The 20,462-nt window shown below is 34.8% G+C and overlaps 1 protein-coding gene across 2 annotated transcripts in view; it reads right to left on the bottom strand.

Annotated features, from left to right (window-relative positions):
* The window catches only part of LOC126821544 (spectrin beta chain, non-erythrocytic 2), a 135,289-nt gene that overhangs the window by 33,824 nt on the left and 81,003 nt on the right, over nt 1-20,462 (bottom strand). For both annotated transcript variants that reach the window (XM_056100749.1, XM_056100750.1), the window contains exons 23-47: nt 19,547-19,644; nt 18,879-18,965; nt 16,048-16,113; nt 15,221-15,351; nt 12,187-12,246; nt 11,748-11,874; nt 11,174-11,238; nt 10,999-11,080; nt 10,451-10,528; nt 10,204-10,331; nt 9,764-9,923; nt 9,101-9,178; nt 8,713-8,852; nt 8,150-8,273; nt 6,840-6,986; nt 6,157-6,330; nt 5,851-5,940; nt 5,251-5,381; nt 4,551-4,737; nt 4,170-4,370; nt 3,412-3,528; nt 3,147-3,260; nt 2,357-2,539; nt 1,662-1,807; nt 3-117 (exon numbers count right to left, since the gene is read on the bottom strand). In XM_056100749.1, the coding sequence (XP_055956724.1) occupies nt 3-117; nt 1,662-1,807; nt 2,357-2,539; nt 3,147-3,260; nt 3,412-3,528; nt 4,170-4,370; nt 4,551-4,737; nt 5,251-5,381; nt 5,851-5,940; nt 6,157-6,330; nt 6,840-6,986; nt 8,150-8,273; nt 8,713-8,852; nt 9,101-9,178; nt 9,764-9,923; nt 10,204-10,331; nt 10,451-10,528; nt 10,999-11,080; nt 11,174-11,238; nt 11,748-11,874; nt 12,187-12,246; nt 15,221-15,351; nt 16,048-16,113; nt 18,879-18,965; nt 19,547-19,644 (3,029 nt within the window). The remainder of the gene's footprint in view (nt 1-2; nt 118-1,661; nt 1,808-2,356; nt 2,540-3,146; nt 3,261-3,411; nt 3,529-4,169; nt 4,371-4,550; nt 4,738-5,250; nt 5,382-5,850; nt 5,941-6,156; nt 6,331-6,839; nt 6,987-8,149; nt 8,274-8,712; nt 8,853-9,100; nt 9,179-9,763; nt 9,924-10,203; nt 10,332-10,450; nt 10,529-10,998; nt 11,081-11,173; nt 11,239-11,747; nt 11,875-12,186; nt 12,247-15,220; nt 15,352-16,047; nt 16,114-18,878; nt 18,966-19,546; nt 19,645-20,462) is intronic.

Raw genomic sequence — 20,462 nt, 5'->3', positions numbered from 1 at the left:
ACCTGAATACGTGATAAGGCATCTTCTACATCTCGATTAAATCTATGAATTTCTTCAGCTCCTTTTAATTTCTGATTACGAGATCTGATTTGTTCCATTAAGGCATTCCACGAGTCTCTAAAATAAGAGAAATATGAGATTTAAACCTTCCACTTAAAGATACATTATGGGAGGTAAGATAAAGAAATGGCAGTTCTCGCTATAATAGTTAAAAACTAGATAGTGTAAAGGTAATTTGCTGAAAATTTCAGTCAAATTGATCCACTATGAGCCGAGAAAGAAGCCAGTGAAATTTTTGCATAGTCTCGGTTATCATTACTAAAATCATTAATATAAACAGCATAGTCTCGATTATCCACTTTTTCTGATTTAATTATCTTTGGCCGTTAGCGGCATATTGGAATCTAATCCAGCCTACATCGAAGGCTAGCCTTGACATCGAGAGTTTATTATGGTCTGGATAAGTTAATTAATGTCTAATTGATAATTTAGATAACATTTCAGGCCTAAAGAAAGACTTGTAATAAGCAGATTTTGCTCTTGCATAATGCATGTTTAAATAAAACAATCAGATCATTTGGGACGATATCATTTATTCACATATAAATATGTCTATCAAGTTCATCACAACCAAGTGCATCTTAGAAATGAAATAAGATTTATAGTCCGACTTTTCTGCACCAACAGGATTAATGAAGACGTAAATAAAATGAAATAGGGTTTAATATCCTACTCTTCAGCTCTGACTGGTTTAATGAAGACGGGTTTACGCCATACAGTGTGCTATGAGTGACATTTTGCCCAGACAGCGGCACTATGGCTTACTCTTATATCAAATGCTGAGGGATCTTTTATGTGCACACCAATGAATGTCAGGCAACTCTCTCAGCCAACACTAATGACGACAGACAATTGCCATGCAGTGTGCTATAAGATGGAATTCTGTCAAAACAGCGATGCAAAAACCTATTGTTATTTCAATTTCCAATTTTCTTTAACATGCTGCCAATAGTATACACCGTACCTAAATTTGTCCATCCCATTTGAACAAATGAAATCAAATGAAATGGGGTTTAACGTCTTACTGTTCTGCTCCATACAGTGTGCTATGAGAGAAATTTTGCCTGGACAGCGGCACTACGGCCTACTCTTATATCGAATTCCAACAGTCAAGGGATCTTTAACGTGCACGCCAATGCGTACACAGGACCTCGTTTTTTCATCCCATCCGAACAACTAGACAGCTGTCCTTGCCAGGCCCTCTGTCCTGCATCACTGACAAGGGGGAACCACGCCGGAAAATCTGGATGAACTTTCTCGACCAATGCAGGGATCGAACACCCGATCTCCAGGCTAGCGAGCCAGCGTCTTACCCACTTAGCCACCGTGACCCCCAAGGGTATAACTCTACAAAATCAATAAGTTGAATAATCTCAATCATTCTGTAAACAACGAAAGCAGCGTCTTACCCACCTGGCCATCGTGATCCCCCCATTTGAACAACCAGACATTTTTTTCTTGCCAGGTTCTTCAGAGATCCTCCAACTAAGAGAATCATACACTGAACATTTGGTGCCAAAAAATCTGGCAATCCTAATAATTAGTTCATCAATTCCTTTGAAAGTGATTAGTGAATTAAAAGATTTGAATTCTGAACTTACTTGAGTTGTTCTTGACGTTGTTGTACTTGTATTGTATGAGGTCCTTTATCTTCTAATAAAGCTTTAGATAATCTTTCACATCGTTTTATTCTCTCACCACCAGTCTCTATTCTTAGTTTAAACTCATCAAATTTACCTCGTAATATCTGCAGGATAAAACATAAACTAATGAGTACTTGTGAAATTACAACATCTATAAGAAATGACCAGATTAATTCAAACTTTAGACAATTATTGAGTAGAATTAAAAGTCATTTAGAAAAATTTGTTCATTTCTCAGATACTGCTGTGTCACATAAATTTTTTTACATGACCCTAATTATTTCAACAAATAAAATGTTAAAGCATTGTTATTAATAACTATAAACGATATCCATAAACTGATGGTAAGATAAATGTAGAACATTGGAATGTGATGTTTACAAGAAGTCATTTACCACATTGATCCTTTGACAAATTAGAAACAAATAAAAAACCTCTCCGACATTAGACCGTTTTGGATTGAATGCTACAGAACCAGTATATTTTGACTCTATGGCCTAACATACAATAAAATGAGATACATTCCTGTATAAAGTCTGTAAGTCCTTTTATAATATTTTGTATGATGTCTGCTTATATAGATGGGTATACAAATTGATCACTTTCACAATATAATGGATCAAAAAATCAAATTCTATCTACAAGATAAATACCTCAAAATGTTCAAAATCTTGTCCATATTCTTCTGAACTAGCTGTTTGTATTTGTTCTCCAATCCAATCCTCTAGATCATCTGCTTCTCTCATATATTCATGAAGATGTACAGATCTCTCTAAATTCTTTGTTCGTTCAGTTACTAATCTCTTTAATTTGTTCAAACTTTCTTGTAATTGATCCTAACAAACAAATAGATTGACTGTTATTCTAATGAAACTTTTTAATATAAAATATTGTATAATTTCTTTGAGTGGCATTTACAATTGAACAGTAACACATTAAAAACTATTTATGTAATAACTGGTTTATTCACATGCAACGTAATTCATAATTGATGTCCATGAAAGATATGTTCCCTCGACAGTTAAGAGTCTAACTTCATAACCATTGATTGGAAAATATATTCAAACTACCTAGAAAAAATATATATCTTATAAGATATTTGAAGCCAAGCACATTTTAAAAAAAATCATAAACAAAACATTGGTGTGTCATTTTGACCGACATGTTGCTAAAAACCAACATGTGGATGACTGTATTAATATGAAAGGGGTTGATGATATTCAAATTGTGGTTGACAAGTTTATGAATTCATTGTGGGCTTATTATGCAAATTTCATACTTTCAGGAAAAAATAAGCTTGTCAGTCAAAGATATTACCAAGGGAACATATCCTTAAAACAAGACAAAACCAAAACATCATGCCGAGCATGATTGTAGTGCTTGGACACCTTGGGTCATAAACCAACACTAAAGACTACATAAAGATCATAATGAATAGATTACCTGAGTTTTCTTAATAAAGGAAGGATCAGCACAACCCATTTTAAACAATCTGGATGATTCTTTTCCTAATCCATTTACTATACCCTGATAAGTCTGGATGTCCGTTTCTAAAACCTGATGATAAAAAAACAAAAACAACCATAACTAACATTATTACCGGTAAATATATTTAGCTACTATAAAATCTTTCTTGTAACTTATTAATAGATACTTTACATATTTTATGGCCAACTTTGCAAATAATATTTGATAATGGTAAACCAACCTTATTTTTAGCAAGCAGTTTATCAGCAGCATCCTCATCTTTTCCATAATCTGTACTAGATGCCAACAGTGTTTTCTCTGATATCCAGCTATCAACTTCAGCCACCTCGGACAGATACTGAAACAAAGACAAAATAATAAAAGTAGATGTTGAGTGGACAAGTAATAGATATTGAGTACAGGAGTAATAGAAGAGAAGCACCTGCAGATACTGAGGTGTGATAGAAACAAATTCAGATGCCGAGTAGAGAAGTAATGGAGAAGCACCTGCAGACATTGGGAAGGAAGGTTATTAATAGAAGAGAAGCACCTGTAGATACTGAGGAGTAAGGAGAGAAGTAAAAGAAGCACCTGTAGGTACTAAGGAGCAAGGAGAGAAGTAATAGAAGCACCAGAAGATGATGGTAGTCAAGTCATAAAAGATAAGCACCCACAGATACTGAGGATTAGTAAGAACCTACAATACCAAGGAGTAAGTAATAGAATCACCTACAGATGTTGAGTAGAGAAGTCACATAGAAGCACCTGCAGATGTTAAGTAGGGAAGTAATAGAAGAGAAGCACCTGTAGACATTGAGTAGGGAAGCAATAGAAGATAAACACCTACAGTATAGAGAGAATCAAAAGAAGAGAGGCAACTATAGATGTTGAGTAAAAGAAGAGAAGCATGTATAGATGGGGAGAACGGGAAGTAAATGTGTACTGGGATGTAGATGATGAGTTCATTAAAAGGAACATGACAGTAGATCATAAGCATACCTTTTGTTGTTGAACAGAAATATCCAGATTCTTTTTACGAAGTTTTGATTTTTTAAGGAGATCATCCCATGACAGTTGTAGTTCCTGAGATTTATCTTTGATTTTCTTTGAGTCCACATGTTTATCTTCTAATAGTTTCTCACCAGTAGCTAAAACCCGCTCAATGTTAGGTTGATGACCTTGAATTTCACGATCCAAGTCCTGGAAAGACAATCAAAAAAGACTTAAAATTACTAACCATAAACTACCGAAAAACACCTTGCCAACAATATACCTTGAAAATTTTGACACTAACAAGTTTATTTTTTCAAAACTGCCTCAATCTATCTATTTCATTACAAAGTTATCAAATGTTAAGATACAGGTACCATGGTAATTTACCTGATGTTTTTTGTGTAGTTTCTGGGCATCGATGAGATTTTTACCATAATCAACAGACGAGGCAGCTGGTAAGTGCTCTTTTATCCATGATAACTCATTTTCTACATCAAAATTAAACTGATGTCTTTGTAACGATTCCTGTAACTGAGATTTACGTTCTTCCACTTCTGGTTTTAATTTGTTAAATCTGAAAATTAAAAGAATTATAAATACAATTGATAAATATTACTTTATCCAGATGGTCACCAGGCACTTTAGCTAGCATAATGAGAATGATAGTTAACGATACTTTCATGAATAACCATGACCTCCTCCATTTTCATGTGGTAACTGTCCAGGGCATGTTTTCTGTCTGCTATCAAGGAAACATGCAGTTATAACATAAAGAAATGAAATGGGGTTTAACGTCCTACTCTGAACTGGGCTAATGAAGACGGGCATACGCCATACAGTATGCTATGAGGGAAATTTTACCTGGACAGTGACACTACGTCAGATTTATGTCCCATCCAAACGACTAGACAGCTGTCCTTGTCAGGCCCTCCATCCTGCATCACTGACAAGGGGAAACCACGCAGGAAAATAAAACATAAAGAAACCATCTATATCTGTAAATATGTCTAAAGAAATCATGAACCATCCAAATTAGGAGAAAAAGTACCAACAACTAAATGATATAAACTATCATGTTCCTACTCACCTACTATTAAATCCATCTACAGATTTCATAATATTAGCAGAATTAAAATGTCCTTTGTCAGCCATTTCTTTACCCTCTTTGTTCAAACCTTGTATAGTCTTTGACAATCCAGACAAATCATTCTCCAGATTCTGAAAAAAGAAATCCACAAAAAATAAAATGCTGATAGCTATCCATTATAGGCATACATGATGTGATATTTTCTCCTATAATTAACACTCACCCACACTTCAAAAGCATTTTCTGGCAATAAGGTGACCAATCTTATTAAAATACAGATCTCCTACACTACATAAAGATCTAACCATTTGTACTGGGAGGTCGCGTTGGGGGTCATGCAAGCGGTTTTGACCCTATGATGTCAGACATTGATTTATCAATCAGTGTTGGCGTTTCTAGTAGTTTACCCATAGGCTAATTCCTCACATCAACTAGAATGCCTGTTATATAACAACTCTTCCAGATCCTAGTGTTGTGGAGACAAGTAAAACAAAATTTTGAACTATAAAAACAAAACGAAATAGGATCTGTGTTTTAATCAGATTGAAAGGTGACAGTCTCTAAAAAAAACCAAAAAAACATTCATTTTTGTTATCTTACCTGATGTTTTTTCAATAATTCTTTTACACCCCTTAAATCAGAACCTAAATCTTTATTGGCATTAGATTTCTCCATTTCATTTAATTTATCCTAAATTTAAAAATAAACATCATTTAATTTATCCTGAATATAAAAACATCATAAATTAGACATTCTTGAATTTATCCTGAATTGTTAAATGAACATAATGTAGACATCATTTAAAGTTTCAGACAATAAATAACTGGTTATATTTCAATTTTTCTGTTCATTTAATGATCTACACAAATGTTACAAATAAAAAAAAAAAGATTTTTCTTTTTGCACCTGAGCATCTTCTAGGGCTTGATTTAGAGCTTGTTGTTGACCAGCTTCTCGTAATTTATTTCCTTTCTCTGCAGCCTTGGATGATAAATCATCCCATTCAGAGTTGAGTTTACCCATGATAGTCTTTATTTCTGGTGATGCATAATGTTTATCTTTAATCATACCATCGCCAGACTTAAAAAAAAAAAAATACAACATAATTATTTTGCAGTCTTTTTTTTAATATCACACAATGACTACATTTAATTTGGTCAGAGCATTATAGAAAAACTCCGGTGTTTTGGACACTTACTCTTCCTAGCATTCTATTCACGTAAAAACCAATAGACTTAACCTTTCATTAAGCGGCCAAGTCATAAATTTCCAATAGACATTACTTTTCATTAAGGGGCCAAGTCATAAATTTCCTGTGGTACCCTGTAACAGGCCACATATAAGACCAAGAATACAATAGCAACAACTACACAGTAAGCTAACAAATTGTCATTTTATAAAGCTTGGTCACCAGGGTATTACACACTACTTAAAAGTTACTGTAGGAACAGGTTAAAATTAAGAGAATTGCGCACAATAAGCTGGTGGCCAGTAATGAAAGGTGTAAATCTATAAAAACCAGGAATCAAATTTCCTGCAAGCCCAATACCAGGCAATCTGTGAATCATCAGTAATTTTGTTGAACCTACCTGATTTAATGACTGTAATCTGTCACTATTAGCCTTTAATTCGGCTTCAAAAGCTTGATGTTTCTGTAATTTCTTCTGTAGATTCGATAGATCACGATACGATTCATCTGTAGCTGTCTTATATTTATCTTTCATCCAATCAGATAACTACAACAAATATCAAGAATACATGCACTCAACACAGGCTAGGTCATTTTGGGACTAACATATGGTTTAATTTTATTTCAATTATTCGCTTGCGCGTAGGGGTCTTTAGCAGGTGGAGGAAACCGGAGGACCCGGAGAAAACACACGAGGTTGGACAGGCAACCCTACTCCTTGTCACGTACAACCGGGGATTCGAAACCACGCCAGTTGACTCAATGACAGGCCTTATGATACAGAGCGCGCACGTGCTAACCATTCGGCCATCCACCCCCCTGAATACATGCAGAGATCATCATATGCAACAGAACTGCAAAGGGATCACTTATATACACTAAGGTACCTCCATGTTTTGACTCCCCTCCAAAAAAGGTTGATTAAATCCGAGATATTTCTAATCAGCAAAAGACCTAACTGTGTATAAATTTTCATAGAGCTAGTCTCCAAAACTCAAATAAGGCTTATCTCAATATCCCTCTTATAACATCATTTGGTATTGGATAATAAATGAAATGAAATGAAATGGGGTTTAACGTCCTACTGTTCTGCTCCTAACCTGGGCTAATGAAGACGGGCATACGCCATACAGTGTGCTATGAGGGAAATTTTGCCCGGACAGCGGCACTACGGCCTACTCTTATATCGAATTCCAACTGCCAAGGGATCTTTTACGTGCACGCCAATGTGTACACGAGACCTCGGTTTTTCGTCCCATCCGAACGACTAGACAGCTTTCCTTGTCAGGCCCTCCATCCTGCATCACTGACAAGAGGAAACCACGCCGGAAAATCTGGGTGAACTTTCTTGGTCAATGCAGGGATCTAACACCCGACCTTCAGGCTAGCGAGCCAGCGTCTTACCCACTTGATCCCCTGATCAATGATGAACATATAAACAAATGAAATGGAGTTTAACGTCCTAATGTTCTGCTTCAACTGGGCTAATAACATATAAACAGATGTATGGTATGACTGCTGTATGAAGATATTTATGAAGAGATATATATAGTGATTAAGTATGAAAAATGATAGGATCACTGACAAGGGAGAACCACGCCGGAAAATCTAGATGAACTTTCTCGGCCAATGCAGGGATCGATCACCCGACCTCCAGTCTAGCGAGCTAGCGTCTTACCCACGTGATCCCCTAAAGTCCACGAAACTTACCTCTTGTGAACCTCGTTTGAATTGATGGAAAGCAAGAGCATCAAGTAAAGCTTTCCTTCTGTCAGCTGCTTTAACTTTTACACCTTCTCTCCTATTTTTTACTTCTTTATTTCTATCCTTAATACTATAATTAAACAAAAACAACAAAATTTGTAAAATATTGAATTAATTTCAAACAAAAACAAGTTACACTTTTAAGTAACATTTCAACATCTATAATATACCCTGATTTCACAAGCATTTTCTTAACTTTGTGTGACTGTAAAACTCATGATGGCTACATTCTTAATATGAGAGAGAGAGAGAAATGGGGTTGAGTGTCCACTCGACACAGACTAGGTCATTTTGGGACTAACATATGGTTTAATTTTATTTCAATAATTCACTTGCGCGTAGGGGTCTTTAGCAGTGGGAGGAAACCGGAGGACTCTGAGAAAACCCACGAGGTTGGGCAGGCGACCCTACTCCTTGTCACATACAACCGGGGATTCGAAACCACACCAGTTGACTCAATAAGCATTCGACCATCCAACCCCCAATTTTTATATGAACTAAGAACTTACTGTTGTTGATTGGGGTGTTTTTCTGCTATGAGTTTTTCAGCCATATCATTTAATCCTCGAACCTTCTCATCCTGAGCCTGAAGTTTGTTCTCAAATTCTTCATGTCTTCTCAATAAGCCTTCAACATCATCAACTGTACTCTAATCAAAAATAATGATAAAAACACACATTAAATAACAACGAAAATCTACTTTAACACTTCAATTTTATTTGGTTAACTAATTTATTTTCTATACTATTGTCTACACTACCTTTATGAAATGAAATGAGGTTCAACGTCCTACTTATCTGCACCAATCAATCAAATGAAAACGGTACAGAATAATACACAGTAATTAGTGAATAAAATGAATGTATTGTAATATATAAATCTAAGAAATAAACTTACTCCAAGATCGTTAAAGTCTAGGAAAGCCTCATGTCCTCTAGTGATGGCATCTATCTTATCAGCATCTCTATTAAACACCTAAATATTGATCAAAATATAAAATAAATATAACTGATAAAACAGTCTCCTGACTAAAATTCTTTTTTTTTAAAACTTTTTCCAAGATTGCAATTCAATTGTAATTACACTGTTATCTAAGACAACTGCATATTTATGAAGCAATGACCCGAGAAATCCCTCTCTGGCCATTGCTGGATTGGCTTATGATACTTGAGCTTTTGAGGGAGTGTGTCTCTTCGTTTAATCTGGGGTCTTCCCTAACACTTTTGACACTGATTTAAGGTTTTAAAAACAGCAAAAGTATTGTTCGTCTCCAAACAGTATTGTTTACATTGAGCCATTTTGATAGCCTCATTTTTCTCGCAATTGGTTTTTAATCGTACTCTTGACCAGTCATAATTTGGAACAGAAATTTGCTTTCGTTACAGCAGTGTTTGAGTGGGATTAGGTCTAATCAAACGAAACACTGCAAGGAATATGGGACAATTGCTGATTTGGAAAATTGCCACCCAGAACAGTTCAATTGCCATTTAAAACAACTGTCAACAGCCCTTTTGGAAAATGGCTGTCGTGGACAATTTATCATCAAAACAGCAAACAAACCTGTTGATCATAAGCATCTTGTAATTGCTTTTGTCTTTGTTTCCACAGGTCATTGATTAATCTTTCTTCTGCAGCAAGTCTTTCCATCTTCTCCTTCACATCCCGAGCATTTGGATCTTTTGCTAAAACTTCATTACCCAAAACACGGATCTTTGCAAATCTAAAATAATGGAGGGAAAAAGGTAATTATACATTTCAATCTAATAGGGGATTTTTATTCAAAATAATGTCTTGTTTTGATTTAAATTTGTTTCAAGATCACTTGATATAAAAATAATCAAGATGAACAGATCAACTACTTCATGGAAATCATCAATTTTGAAATGACAAGCCATGACGTTATTTCGTTCAACAAAGCTGGGAGACCATTTGAAATCATAAACCATACAGTTATATAAAGTAAAACATTTGATGCCTCCAAAGAAAATGTCTTCTCTTACTTGTCTTTATAGGCAGCAATATCATCTGCTAACTCTCCATTCTCCTTCAGCATTCTTTCAGCACTCTTGATATCATGTGGCATCTCAGCACTAGCAAGACGAGCTCGTACAGCTCCAGACCAAGATAACTACAAAGAAAGTTACCAGTTTGGATAATTGGTTTTAAACTTTAAAGAAATAAAGTAAAATATGTCACAGAATTAAAAATAAATGTGAAATGTGAATACATTAATAAATTTCTACTCACTAAGTCTTTCGCTTCTTCAGCAAATTTCAGTTGATTTTGAGCTTCATTAAGTTTCTTCTTTCTAGCCTTTTCCTTTTCCTGAAATAAAAAAAATACAACCAAAACTATAATTTCATTCAGTTTAGAGTTAGAGAGAGAAATGGGGTTTAACGTCCACTAGACACAAACTAGGTCATTTTGGGAATAACACATGGTTCAATTTTATTTCAACAATTCGATTGCATGTAGGGGTCTTTAGCAGTGGGAGGAAACCGGAGGATCCGGAGAAAACACACGAGGTTGGACAGGCAACCCTACTCCTTATCACGTACAACCGGGGAATCGAAAACACGCCAGTTGAAACAATGACAGACCTTATGATACAACACGCACGTGCTAACCATTCGGCCATCCAACCACCCATTTTAGAGATAATTTTAAATAAAGTATACAGATATTCATAATAAAGCATGCAGACTATCAATATATGGAATCCTTCACAATGAGAACAAAACCATACATAGGATCCCCTTGAATAATCAATATGCATGAACATAAATATGAAATACCTTTAATCCCCTCCATAAGGCTGTCAAATCTTTGAGGCGTTGATCAACATATTTTCCTTCAGCTGGATATGTTGTTTTCACACTGTAATAGGTAAATTTTAAATTAAACAAAAATGGCAAGAAATTCTTTGATATGCAATACTAATTACAATTTTTTCAGAAAAAAAAACCTTACGTGTCTCCTAAAGAACATACTGTATTCATCTGACTCTCCATAGAAGCAAGTTCTCTTTCCAAATTCTGTAATAAAACAACAAACCTCATTAAAATGTCAATCTGTAAGTATGTTTTTTAAATAAAAATGCATTCACAAAATATAACGTTTCTACTTTTTTGGTCACCTTAAGTTTTCTATAAAAGAGAGGTAGAGAGAGAGAGAGAGAGAGAGAAATAGGGTTTAACGTGCACTTGACACAAACGAGGTCATTTCAGGACTAACACAATTTTGTTTCAATAATTCGCTTGCAAGTAGGGGTCTTTAGCAGGGGGGGGACCCAGAGAAAACCTGCAACACTGGACATGCAACCCTACTCCTTGTCACGTCAACCGGGGAATCGAAGCCACGCCAGTTGACTCAATGACAGGCCTTATGATACAGCACCCAGGTGCTAACCATTCGGCCATCCAACCCCCTGTTTTCTATAAAAGAAAAAGAGAAGATGTTTTCTATTTAAATGCATTAGATGAAATCTTATCTTCAGTCTGTTATTTACAAGCGAGTTAAAAGTTAAAACAAAACGAAAACTTACGGCATGTCTTCGTTGTTGTGCTTCTATAGACCTTAAATCTTTACCAATATCATCAGTACTTATAGCATAGTCTTTTTCTTTAATCCATTCTTGTAATTCATCACATGTTGAATTAAACAACTCAATACTACAATAGACAGTTCATCACATGTTGAATTAAACAACTCAATACTACAATAAACAGTTAATCGCATGTTGAATTAAACAACTCAATACTACAATAAACAGTTCATCACATGTTGAATTAAACAACTCAATACTACAATAAACAGTTCATCACATGTTGAATTAAACAACTCAATACTACAATAAACAGTTCATCGCATGTTGAATTAAACAACTCAATACTACAATAAACAATGCATCACATGTTGAATTAAACAACTCAAATACTACAATAAATAGTATTACTTGTTACCGTATTTACTGACATACTTACCTAGAGGCACCTTGCAAAGATTTTTCCTTTTCCTGTTTAAGTTTATTAAGTTGTGCCCATCTGTAATAAATATAACATAAATAAATAAATATATCTCATTTGGCAACAGATAATTCCCCAAATCACTGATTGGTGGTTTGGATTAAACTATAATAATATATCAACATGGATAAACACAATAATTCTAAAGTTTCTGATGCGATGCTGGTTCCTTGGTTATCACTAATTATTTGGTTCACAACAAAAATGTTTTGAGCTTTGTTTTGAAGGTTAATTTGGATTTTAATAATTTATCTATGGGACATGTCTGTATTTCCATATTCTCGCAGCCAAGCATTAACAAAGGTATCTAAAAGTCAACTTTCCTGCAAAATGTAGTTGAAATGGTGATTAGAAACTGTCTAAATTTGCCCAATTAAGGCTGCCCTACTCAATGCTGCCTCATCTGGCTGGTGAACTTCATTTGGAGGTATGATCTGAATAAGCATCAATCAAGCCTGATCACTTCCAAATTTGGATGAAATGGACAAGGAAAAGGTACAATTTCCTTTTCATGTTGCTATCGAGCCCTGATAACCCATCCCTGCCCCCATCCCATTACCTGGGCCCGAGAAAGGGAGAGAAGTGGGATTAAATGTCCACTTACCACAAACTAGGTCATATCAAGACTAAGATTTGGTACAATTTTATTTTAATCTTCTGCTTGCACAGTGAGGTCTTTAGCAGTGGGATGAAACTTGAGAACAAGAGAAAACCCATGAGGTTGTACACAACCCTACTCCTTGTCATGTACAGGTGTGGTATCAAAGTCATGGCACTTGACTCAATAACAGACCGGATGACCTAAAGCACACACGCTATATTCGTCCACCCGTTCTCCTACATGAATTCTATCTTGATAGTACCACCCAAGGAACATATCTATCAAATTTGGTCAAAGTGGGATGGATAAAGTTGTCCAAAATGTGTGAAATTGTTTAAATGTATCCTTTTTTAAGGTAAATGAAATGAAATGAATTGGGGTTTAACGTCCTACTTTTCTGCTCCTATGCTGGGCTAATGAAGACGGGCATACTATGAGGGAAATTTTGCCAGGGCAGTGGCACTATCGCCTACTCTTATATCGAATTCCAACTGCCAAGGGATCTTTTACGTGCATTCCAATGTATACACGGGACCTCGGTTTTTCGTTTCATCCGAAGGACAAGACAGCTGTCCTTGTCAGGCCCTCCGTCCTGCATCACTGACAAGGGGGAACCACGATGGAAAATCTGGATGAACTCTCTCAGCCAATCTTTTTTAAGGTATCTCACCCCTTATGGTACCCAAGTTATACCAAATCTAAATGAGCAAAACGCAAGCAAGTTCTTCAGAAAAAGTAAAAATAGTACGAAATTTTTTAACTTTGTCCCGTGAAGTATCTCACTCCCCCACAAATCTGAATAAGAAACAACCAAGCAGCAACCTACGTATATAGCAGCAATAAAAATCCTCAAGACAGATCATACCAACAGATCATATTACTGAATACTCCATCTGAAACATGGCTTATTCAGGAAGGATAATATTTGTTCCTTTGGGTAAAGAAAAGGGGTTCAAATTACAACAATTAGTACCAGAAGTCAGACAATACAGTCATTATTTTATGATTTATATTTCATGTAGTGTTTTATCAATATACCATTCAGAGAGAAAAATTGACATGACATGAAGTGGAGTTTTAACTTTCCTGCACCAACCAGACTAATAAAGATGGGAATACACCATCCACTGTGTTATGAGGGAAATTTTACCCTATTCTTTTACATGTAGGCCAACATATACATAGGACATCATTTTTGCCCTTCATCCTGCACCACTGAGAAGGGGAAGTCACCCTGGAAAATCCTGAGGAAATTTCTTAGTAAGAGAGAGAGAGAGAAATGGGGTTTAACATCCACTCGACACAAACTAGGTCATTTAGGAACTAACTTATGGTTCAATTTTATTTCAATAATTCGCTTGCGCGTAGGTGTCTTTAGCAGTGGGAGGAAACCGGAGGACCTGGAAAAACCCCACAAGGTTGGACAGGCGACCCTACTCCTTGTCACATACAACTGGGGAATCGAAACGACGCCATTTGACTCAATGACAGACCTTATGATACAGCGCATGTGATAACCATTCGGCCATCCAACCCCCCAAATTTCTTTGTAAACACTGGGATCAAACCATTGGTGTCCTTGTTAGTGAGCAAGCACCTTACTCACTAAGCCACTATGGCTCCCTAGTGAGGTAAACAAGAATGGGATACTGTTTTAATGATTTTACTTTATAAGTATTACATCATTATGTTTCTTCTTTTGTCCAATTTTTTATTCTTCCATGTTTATAGCAATTGAGAGAGATGGGGAAGTAGGGTTTTACAGTCCACTTAACACAAACTTGTTTATTTTGGGACTACCAGACATGGTATAAATTTATTTCACTAATTCTCCTGCGCATGGGGGTCTTTAACAGTGGGAGGAAACCAGAGGTCCAGGAGAAAACACACGAGGTTTGACAGTTGACCCTACAAGTGTGGGATGAAAACCATGCCACTTGACTCAATGACAGATCCCATTATCTAAAGCACACACATTAAGGGGCTCATACACATTCAATAATTCCGTCAATATATTATTGACTCAATAATATTGAACGTGTGTGGGCTATATTGATGTAAAATATTGTCAATATACATCATTGAGTTAATTTATTGACGGATCAAAACCATTATTGAACGTGTATGGGCCCCTTTAGACCTTTTGGCACCCTTCTAGTAATGGATGTTATCCGTGGCACTCCTACACCTTAAATACATTATTTCTTTGTGCCAGCTGCAAAACCCCAGTATATTGTCAGATCTGAACATCATCTGCTAGATTCAAGACATAAATATTTACTTTGATGATTTATCTAAATGGCTACTGAGAGTGTGTACTGACTGTACCGTTTCTCTTCAATTAAATCAAAGACACAATCAACAGCTGATCTAAAGGTGTTGATTCGTTACCTGTCATTTATTTCTTTCTGTCGTGCCTGAACTTTCTTTGACTGGCCACTTCCTGAATTCACAATGGCACCAGCTAATGAATTTATATCATCCAAACGTCCTTTATTAGCAGCAAAACTAGTTAATAAATTCTGTAAATAAATTTGTCAACAATTGTTATCTCAAATCTCTGATTGACTAAAATTGATAGAAGAGCTCAACTCTCCAATCATTTAATATAAATTCTGTAAATATATTTGTCAACAATATTGTTACCATGAATCTCTGATTGACTAAAATTGATAGAAGAGCTCAAATCTCCAATCATATATTATATTATTTATTATAATTTATCCTAAATGTCATGAATATTTACACAATTTTGCACTTGAATCCTACAATACATTCCAGTAACTTCAAGATATTTGTTTGAAATATATACCCAAAACATTTTTGTAGCATAATGATCCTTCAATCTGATTAAAACACAGATACTATTTCGTTTTGTTTTTATAGTTCAAAATTTCGTTTTGTCTTTACTACACTAGGATCTGGAAGAGTTGTTATGTAACAGGCGTTCTACTTGATGTGAGGAATTAGCCAATGAAACGGTCTGTTACTGCGAATTCTTGGCCTTTCTATGCACGGAACTGTATATAATTCACTAGAAACGTCAACGCCGATTGATTAATCAATGTCTGACGTCATAGGGTCAAATGGCGTTTGTTTGACCCCTGACATGAACCCCCACTATAACTTGTCAGTATAAAAAAAACGAAACGAAATAAAGATCTGTTTTGTAATCAGATTGAATGATCCTTATGGTTAGAATATTATAATAACCATACCTTAAATTCATTACGGACAGCATCCACATTATCAGCAAGACTTTCTTTTTTTGTCAAAACTTTTTCCTAAAAAAGCAAAACAATTTTTATTAAATCAAATAAGCATTAATTGCATTTATAGATATGTGAATCCAACTCCTTTGTTTGTATTTAATATATATCACTTATAATTATATAATCTTGAACTCTAGGTGACAGAATCTGAATCCTTTGTAAACTACGTATATTGTGAAAGATGAATCTCTAAAAGGAATATCAGTTCAAGCCGGAAACTTATCTACCTTTGATATTTGGTTTTCATTTCCTCAATTCAATTTTAAATAATCAATCTGAGTACATATTAGTGTGAATCAAAGCATGGAAAATTAGTAATTATCATAAACATTCTGTGGTCAGTGACTTTAATTTTGTACTTCGTATCCATATAGGTGAAAATTCAGTGACAGGATTTAAAATTTCAACAGAAATTTAAATTGAAGTTCATGCATAATCAAAGTAATCTATTAAAAGGCATATTAGTTCAATAATTATTCAACTTGATCAATCCTAACTGGAGGGGGCATTATGTAAGATTTAGATAAAGAGCTTTCAAAAATGAATATATTGAAAATTTCATTCAAAGTCTTAGCCTCGTTTCTCCATTTTAATATTAAATCATTAAATGGCTGAACCATTCTAATCTACTTAAAATCAGAACCATCTAAGTGCAAAGAGAATTGATTATGGTCTTGTCATGTTAATAAATGTCTAATTATAACATTTGAAGCCAAAGGACCTGCAATAGGCAGATTTAGCTCTTACATAATGTATGTTTAAGACATTTTTTTCATCTGCAATATCAATATTATCTTTATTTAAAATGAAATCGGATTTAAAATCTCATCTAAAACAGCATTTCTTATTTCTATCTATACTTATGTTATGTGCTGTATGTTAAGAGTTTCAAGGAATTTCCCCCAGATAGTGTTGTTTCCACATATATCAGCAAGTAAATGAAATGTTGACAAAAACCCAGCTCCATATAGATTTTACAGCCAATAAATAACAGGCTTGAAAACATGATTTGAATTCTCAGAATAAAACAAAATGCACATATGTGAGATAATAACACATATTACCTTTATTTATATAAATGTGTTTAATAACAAGCAGGAGTCATTCACAAAAAAATGATATAAATATTAAAGGTGCAATATGTAAGAGCTAAATCTGTCTAGTTCAGGTCTTTCTTTCGAACTCAAATGTTATACAAAATTTTTAATCAAGACATTTATTCACATAAGACCATCATCAAGTCTTTAGCCCATCGGATGGTCACAATTTTTAACGGATTGGAACACGATCACAATTTAATAATTCAATTTAAAAATTGATAATTGATACTTTGTTTATTATCGCAACAATGGTAGCAATGAAAATCAAGACTATGCTATTCAGTTCAAAACTTCAGGCAATAATAATTTTGCTCAGAATAGAGTAATTAACTCAAATTTTCAATATATTCCTTTTTCATTATCTATTTTTAAACTATTATAGCCAGATCTGTCTGAATCTTACATGATACGTCTGTAACCCATTATTCTATAGAGGTAAATTACAACCTAAGGCTTTTTCTAAATATTCTCTTGGATGCATTACAGTTGCATGAAAGAGAAGATAAGATCAAAAAATCCATAAACAGACATAACACTGATGATTATTTTGAATCCGGTAAATACAGGACAAAGTTCTTAATGGAAGATTTTAAACCTTGGTGAGGAAGAACACTCTGTAATTTCAAAGTTTTCAAAGCTTAAATTCTGCACCAGTTTTGCTAGGTTATCTTCAGTTCATATTTGAACTGTTCAAGCCTGTGTTAAAATTTGGCGATAAATATTTGTTACTCATTTCGTTGTGGAAGTTTTAACATGGGCGTGTTAAGGAGTCTGACAAGCTCCTGTCTGTGCTTTTTATAGATTTTCTGTGACAAGGAAGGTGTATACAATAAAATATCATTTTATATCTCTACTGCTAATATGAGTTGTAGGCCTTTATAATCTTACACACCATCGAACTGTATCTCCTAGAGCAACTATTGATGTATTAAGATGGTAACTCCATGTATCCACCTTCTGTCCGACATTAGGGATTGATATTGAGGTAATATTAACCTCCAATAACCACATGCTTTGAATTTCATGTGCACAAGGTGAGAGAGAGCGAGACAGGGTTTAACGTCCACTCGACACAGACTAGGTCATTTCGGGACTAACATATGGTTCAATTTTATTTCAATAATTCGTTTGTGCGAAGGTGACTTTAGCAGTGGGAGGAAACCGAAGGACCCGGAGAAAACCCACGAGGTTGGACAAGCGACCCAACTCCTTGTCACGTACAACCGGGGAATCCAAACCATGCCAGTTGACTCAATGACGGACCTTATGATACGCACAAGGTAAGAAGCAGTTGATACATGGCAATAATCTATATAGTCTGTGTCGATGTGCATGTCAGATAGCAAACGTATTTCCATGATTGTTATTTGAAATAAAACCTGCAGGGTCTACCCTTATGAACTTTATTTCAAATAAACTAAAAAACAAAACGGAAATTGGATACATGTTTATTCTTATTCAGCTGACACACAATGATTATGTCTTCTCATGTTAACATGCTTTTCAATGATTGATCGTTGGAGAGAATTTAATTGTATAACTTTTTATCCTTGTCAGAACTTTGCTGTGATATCAGAAAAGTCTTTGACAGTGTTAAGTGAAGTGTAGTGACATGCCACTATGCTGTGTGGATCACACAGAGACAAACCTTTCCAATCAAATAAACAAAACAAATACCTTTTCTGTCATCCAGATATCGAATTCATCACATTCTCTATAAAACTGGAAGAGTCGAATGGCATCAGCTAAACTATCAGATCTTGCCTGCAAAATATTCAAATGCTCTTTGATTTATTGCGAAATAATGAGAAAAACATTAGAATCACTGAATTTAAAACTATAATCAAATTTTTTAGAAAGAGAGGTTAGCTTGGGATTTATTATAAAATTATTTAAACTAATTTAATATTTAAAATATTTTATTACCAAAGTTTAATATTTTGCTGCATGTAAAACAATTCAGTGAATTCACACAACTCTGGTGGTTTGAGGAGCTGAAGCGAACTCTAGTTTCAAGTGGTCAAAGTGCTAAAAGGGTTAATACATGAACGGCAAGACTATATACCGGAAAACACCGGAAAACCGGAAAACACCATTTTATAATGAATACCGGAAAACACCAGAAAAACACTAAATACCGGAAAACACACTAAATACCAGAAAATACCCTAAATAGGCAACCCGGAAACTGGCACCCTAAATAGGTAACCGGGAGCCTGGTGTGTTTTCCGGTATTTAGTGTTTTTCCAGTGTTTTCCGGTATTCAGTATAACATGGTGTTTTCCGATTGTTTTCCGGTGTTTTTTGGTATATAGTATAGCCCATATATGAATGGGTTTACTTACTTTAGCTAATTTACTGAGTTTATTGTAGAGGACAGTGATACCACGTTGTCTAGTTTCTACATTATCTTTATCAAAATGTAAGTTGGCTTGTGATCGTACTGTAAACAAAATAACAATGTTAATACAAAACAAACTTTTTAAACTTTTAGTTCAGCTATTATCGTCTGTTCAAATTTTGTATCTGAAAAGATTTTAAAAAATCTGATTAACATACAGATCTATATTTCGTTTCGTTTTTTTATACTTTCGATGGCCTACACTACATGAAGATCTGACTGGTTGTAGCGATAGGTCACATCAGAGGTCATACGAGCGGCTTTTGACCCAATGACATCAGACATTTGATTAACCAATCAGCATTGATGTTACTAGTGGATTATCCACAGTTCCGTGCAAAACACGCCTAAAGCTCGTCGTAACAGACAGTTTCATTGGCTAATAGCTCACATAATTCAGAACACGTCAATGATAACAACTCTTCCAGATCCTAGTGTAGTAAAGACAAGTAAAACGAAAATTTGAACTATAAAAACGAAATGAAATAGGATCTGTGTTTAAATCAGATTGGATTTTAAAAATTTATAAATAAATAAAATAAGAACACATTGAAATAATAAAGATCAGACAAAAGAAATTTAACTTTTAGATCTTCTAGGTCTTGATAAGAAAAAAACATATCGAGTCTTGTAAGCAAAATTGTGAAAAATTTCTTAAAATGGCCATATACTAATTCTTTCTTCTTTTTTTTTAAGAAAAAGGAAGAGAATATTCAACAGCAAACAAATTTTTTTTCAATTGTGCCATCTTTCGTCCATCAAAATAACCAGAAAGCAGAAGGAACTTCTATATAAAACAAATGAAGAGTCCAGGGGAAGAACGATCTAAGTCACATTTTTGTCTTTTCACATAAAACGCA

This window comes from Patella vulgata, chromosome 5, assembly GCF_932274485.2.
Source record: "Patella vulgata chromosome 5, xgPatVulg1.2, whole genome shotgun sequence".
In the NCBI taxonomy this organism is placed as follows: domain Eukaryota; kingdom Metazoa; phylum Mollusca; class Gastropoda; family Patellidae; genus Patella; species Patella vulgata.
Note: the sequence above shows the minus strand (reverse complement) of the source record. Positions and strands in the feature narration are given on the sequence as shown.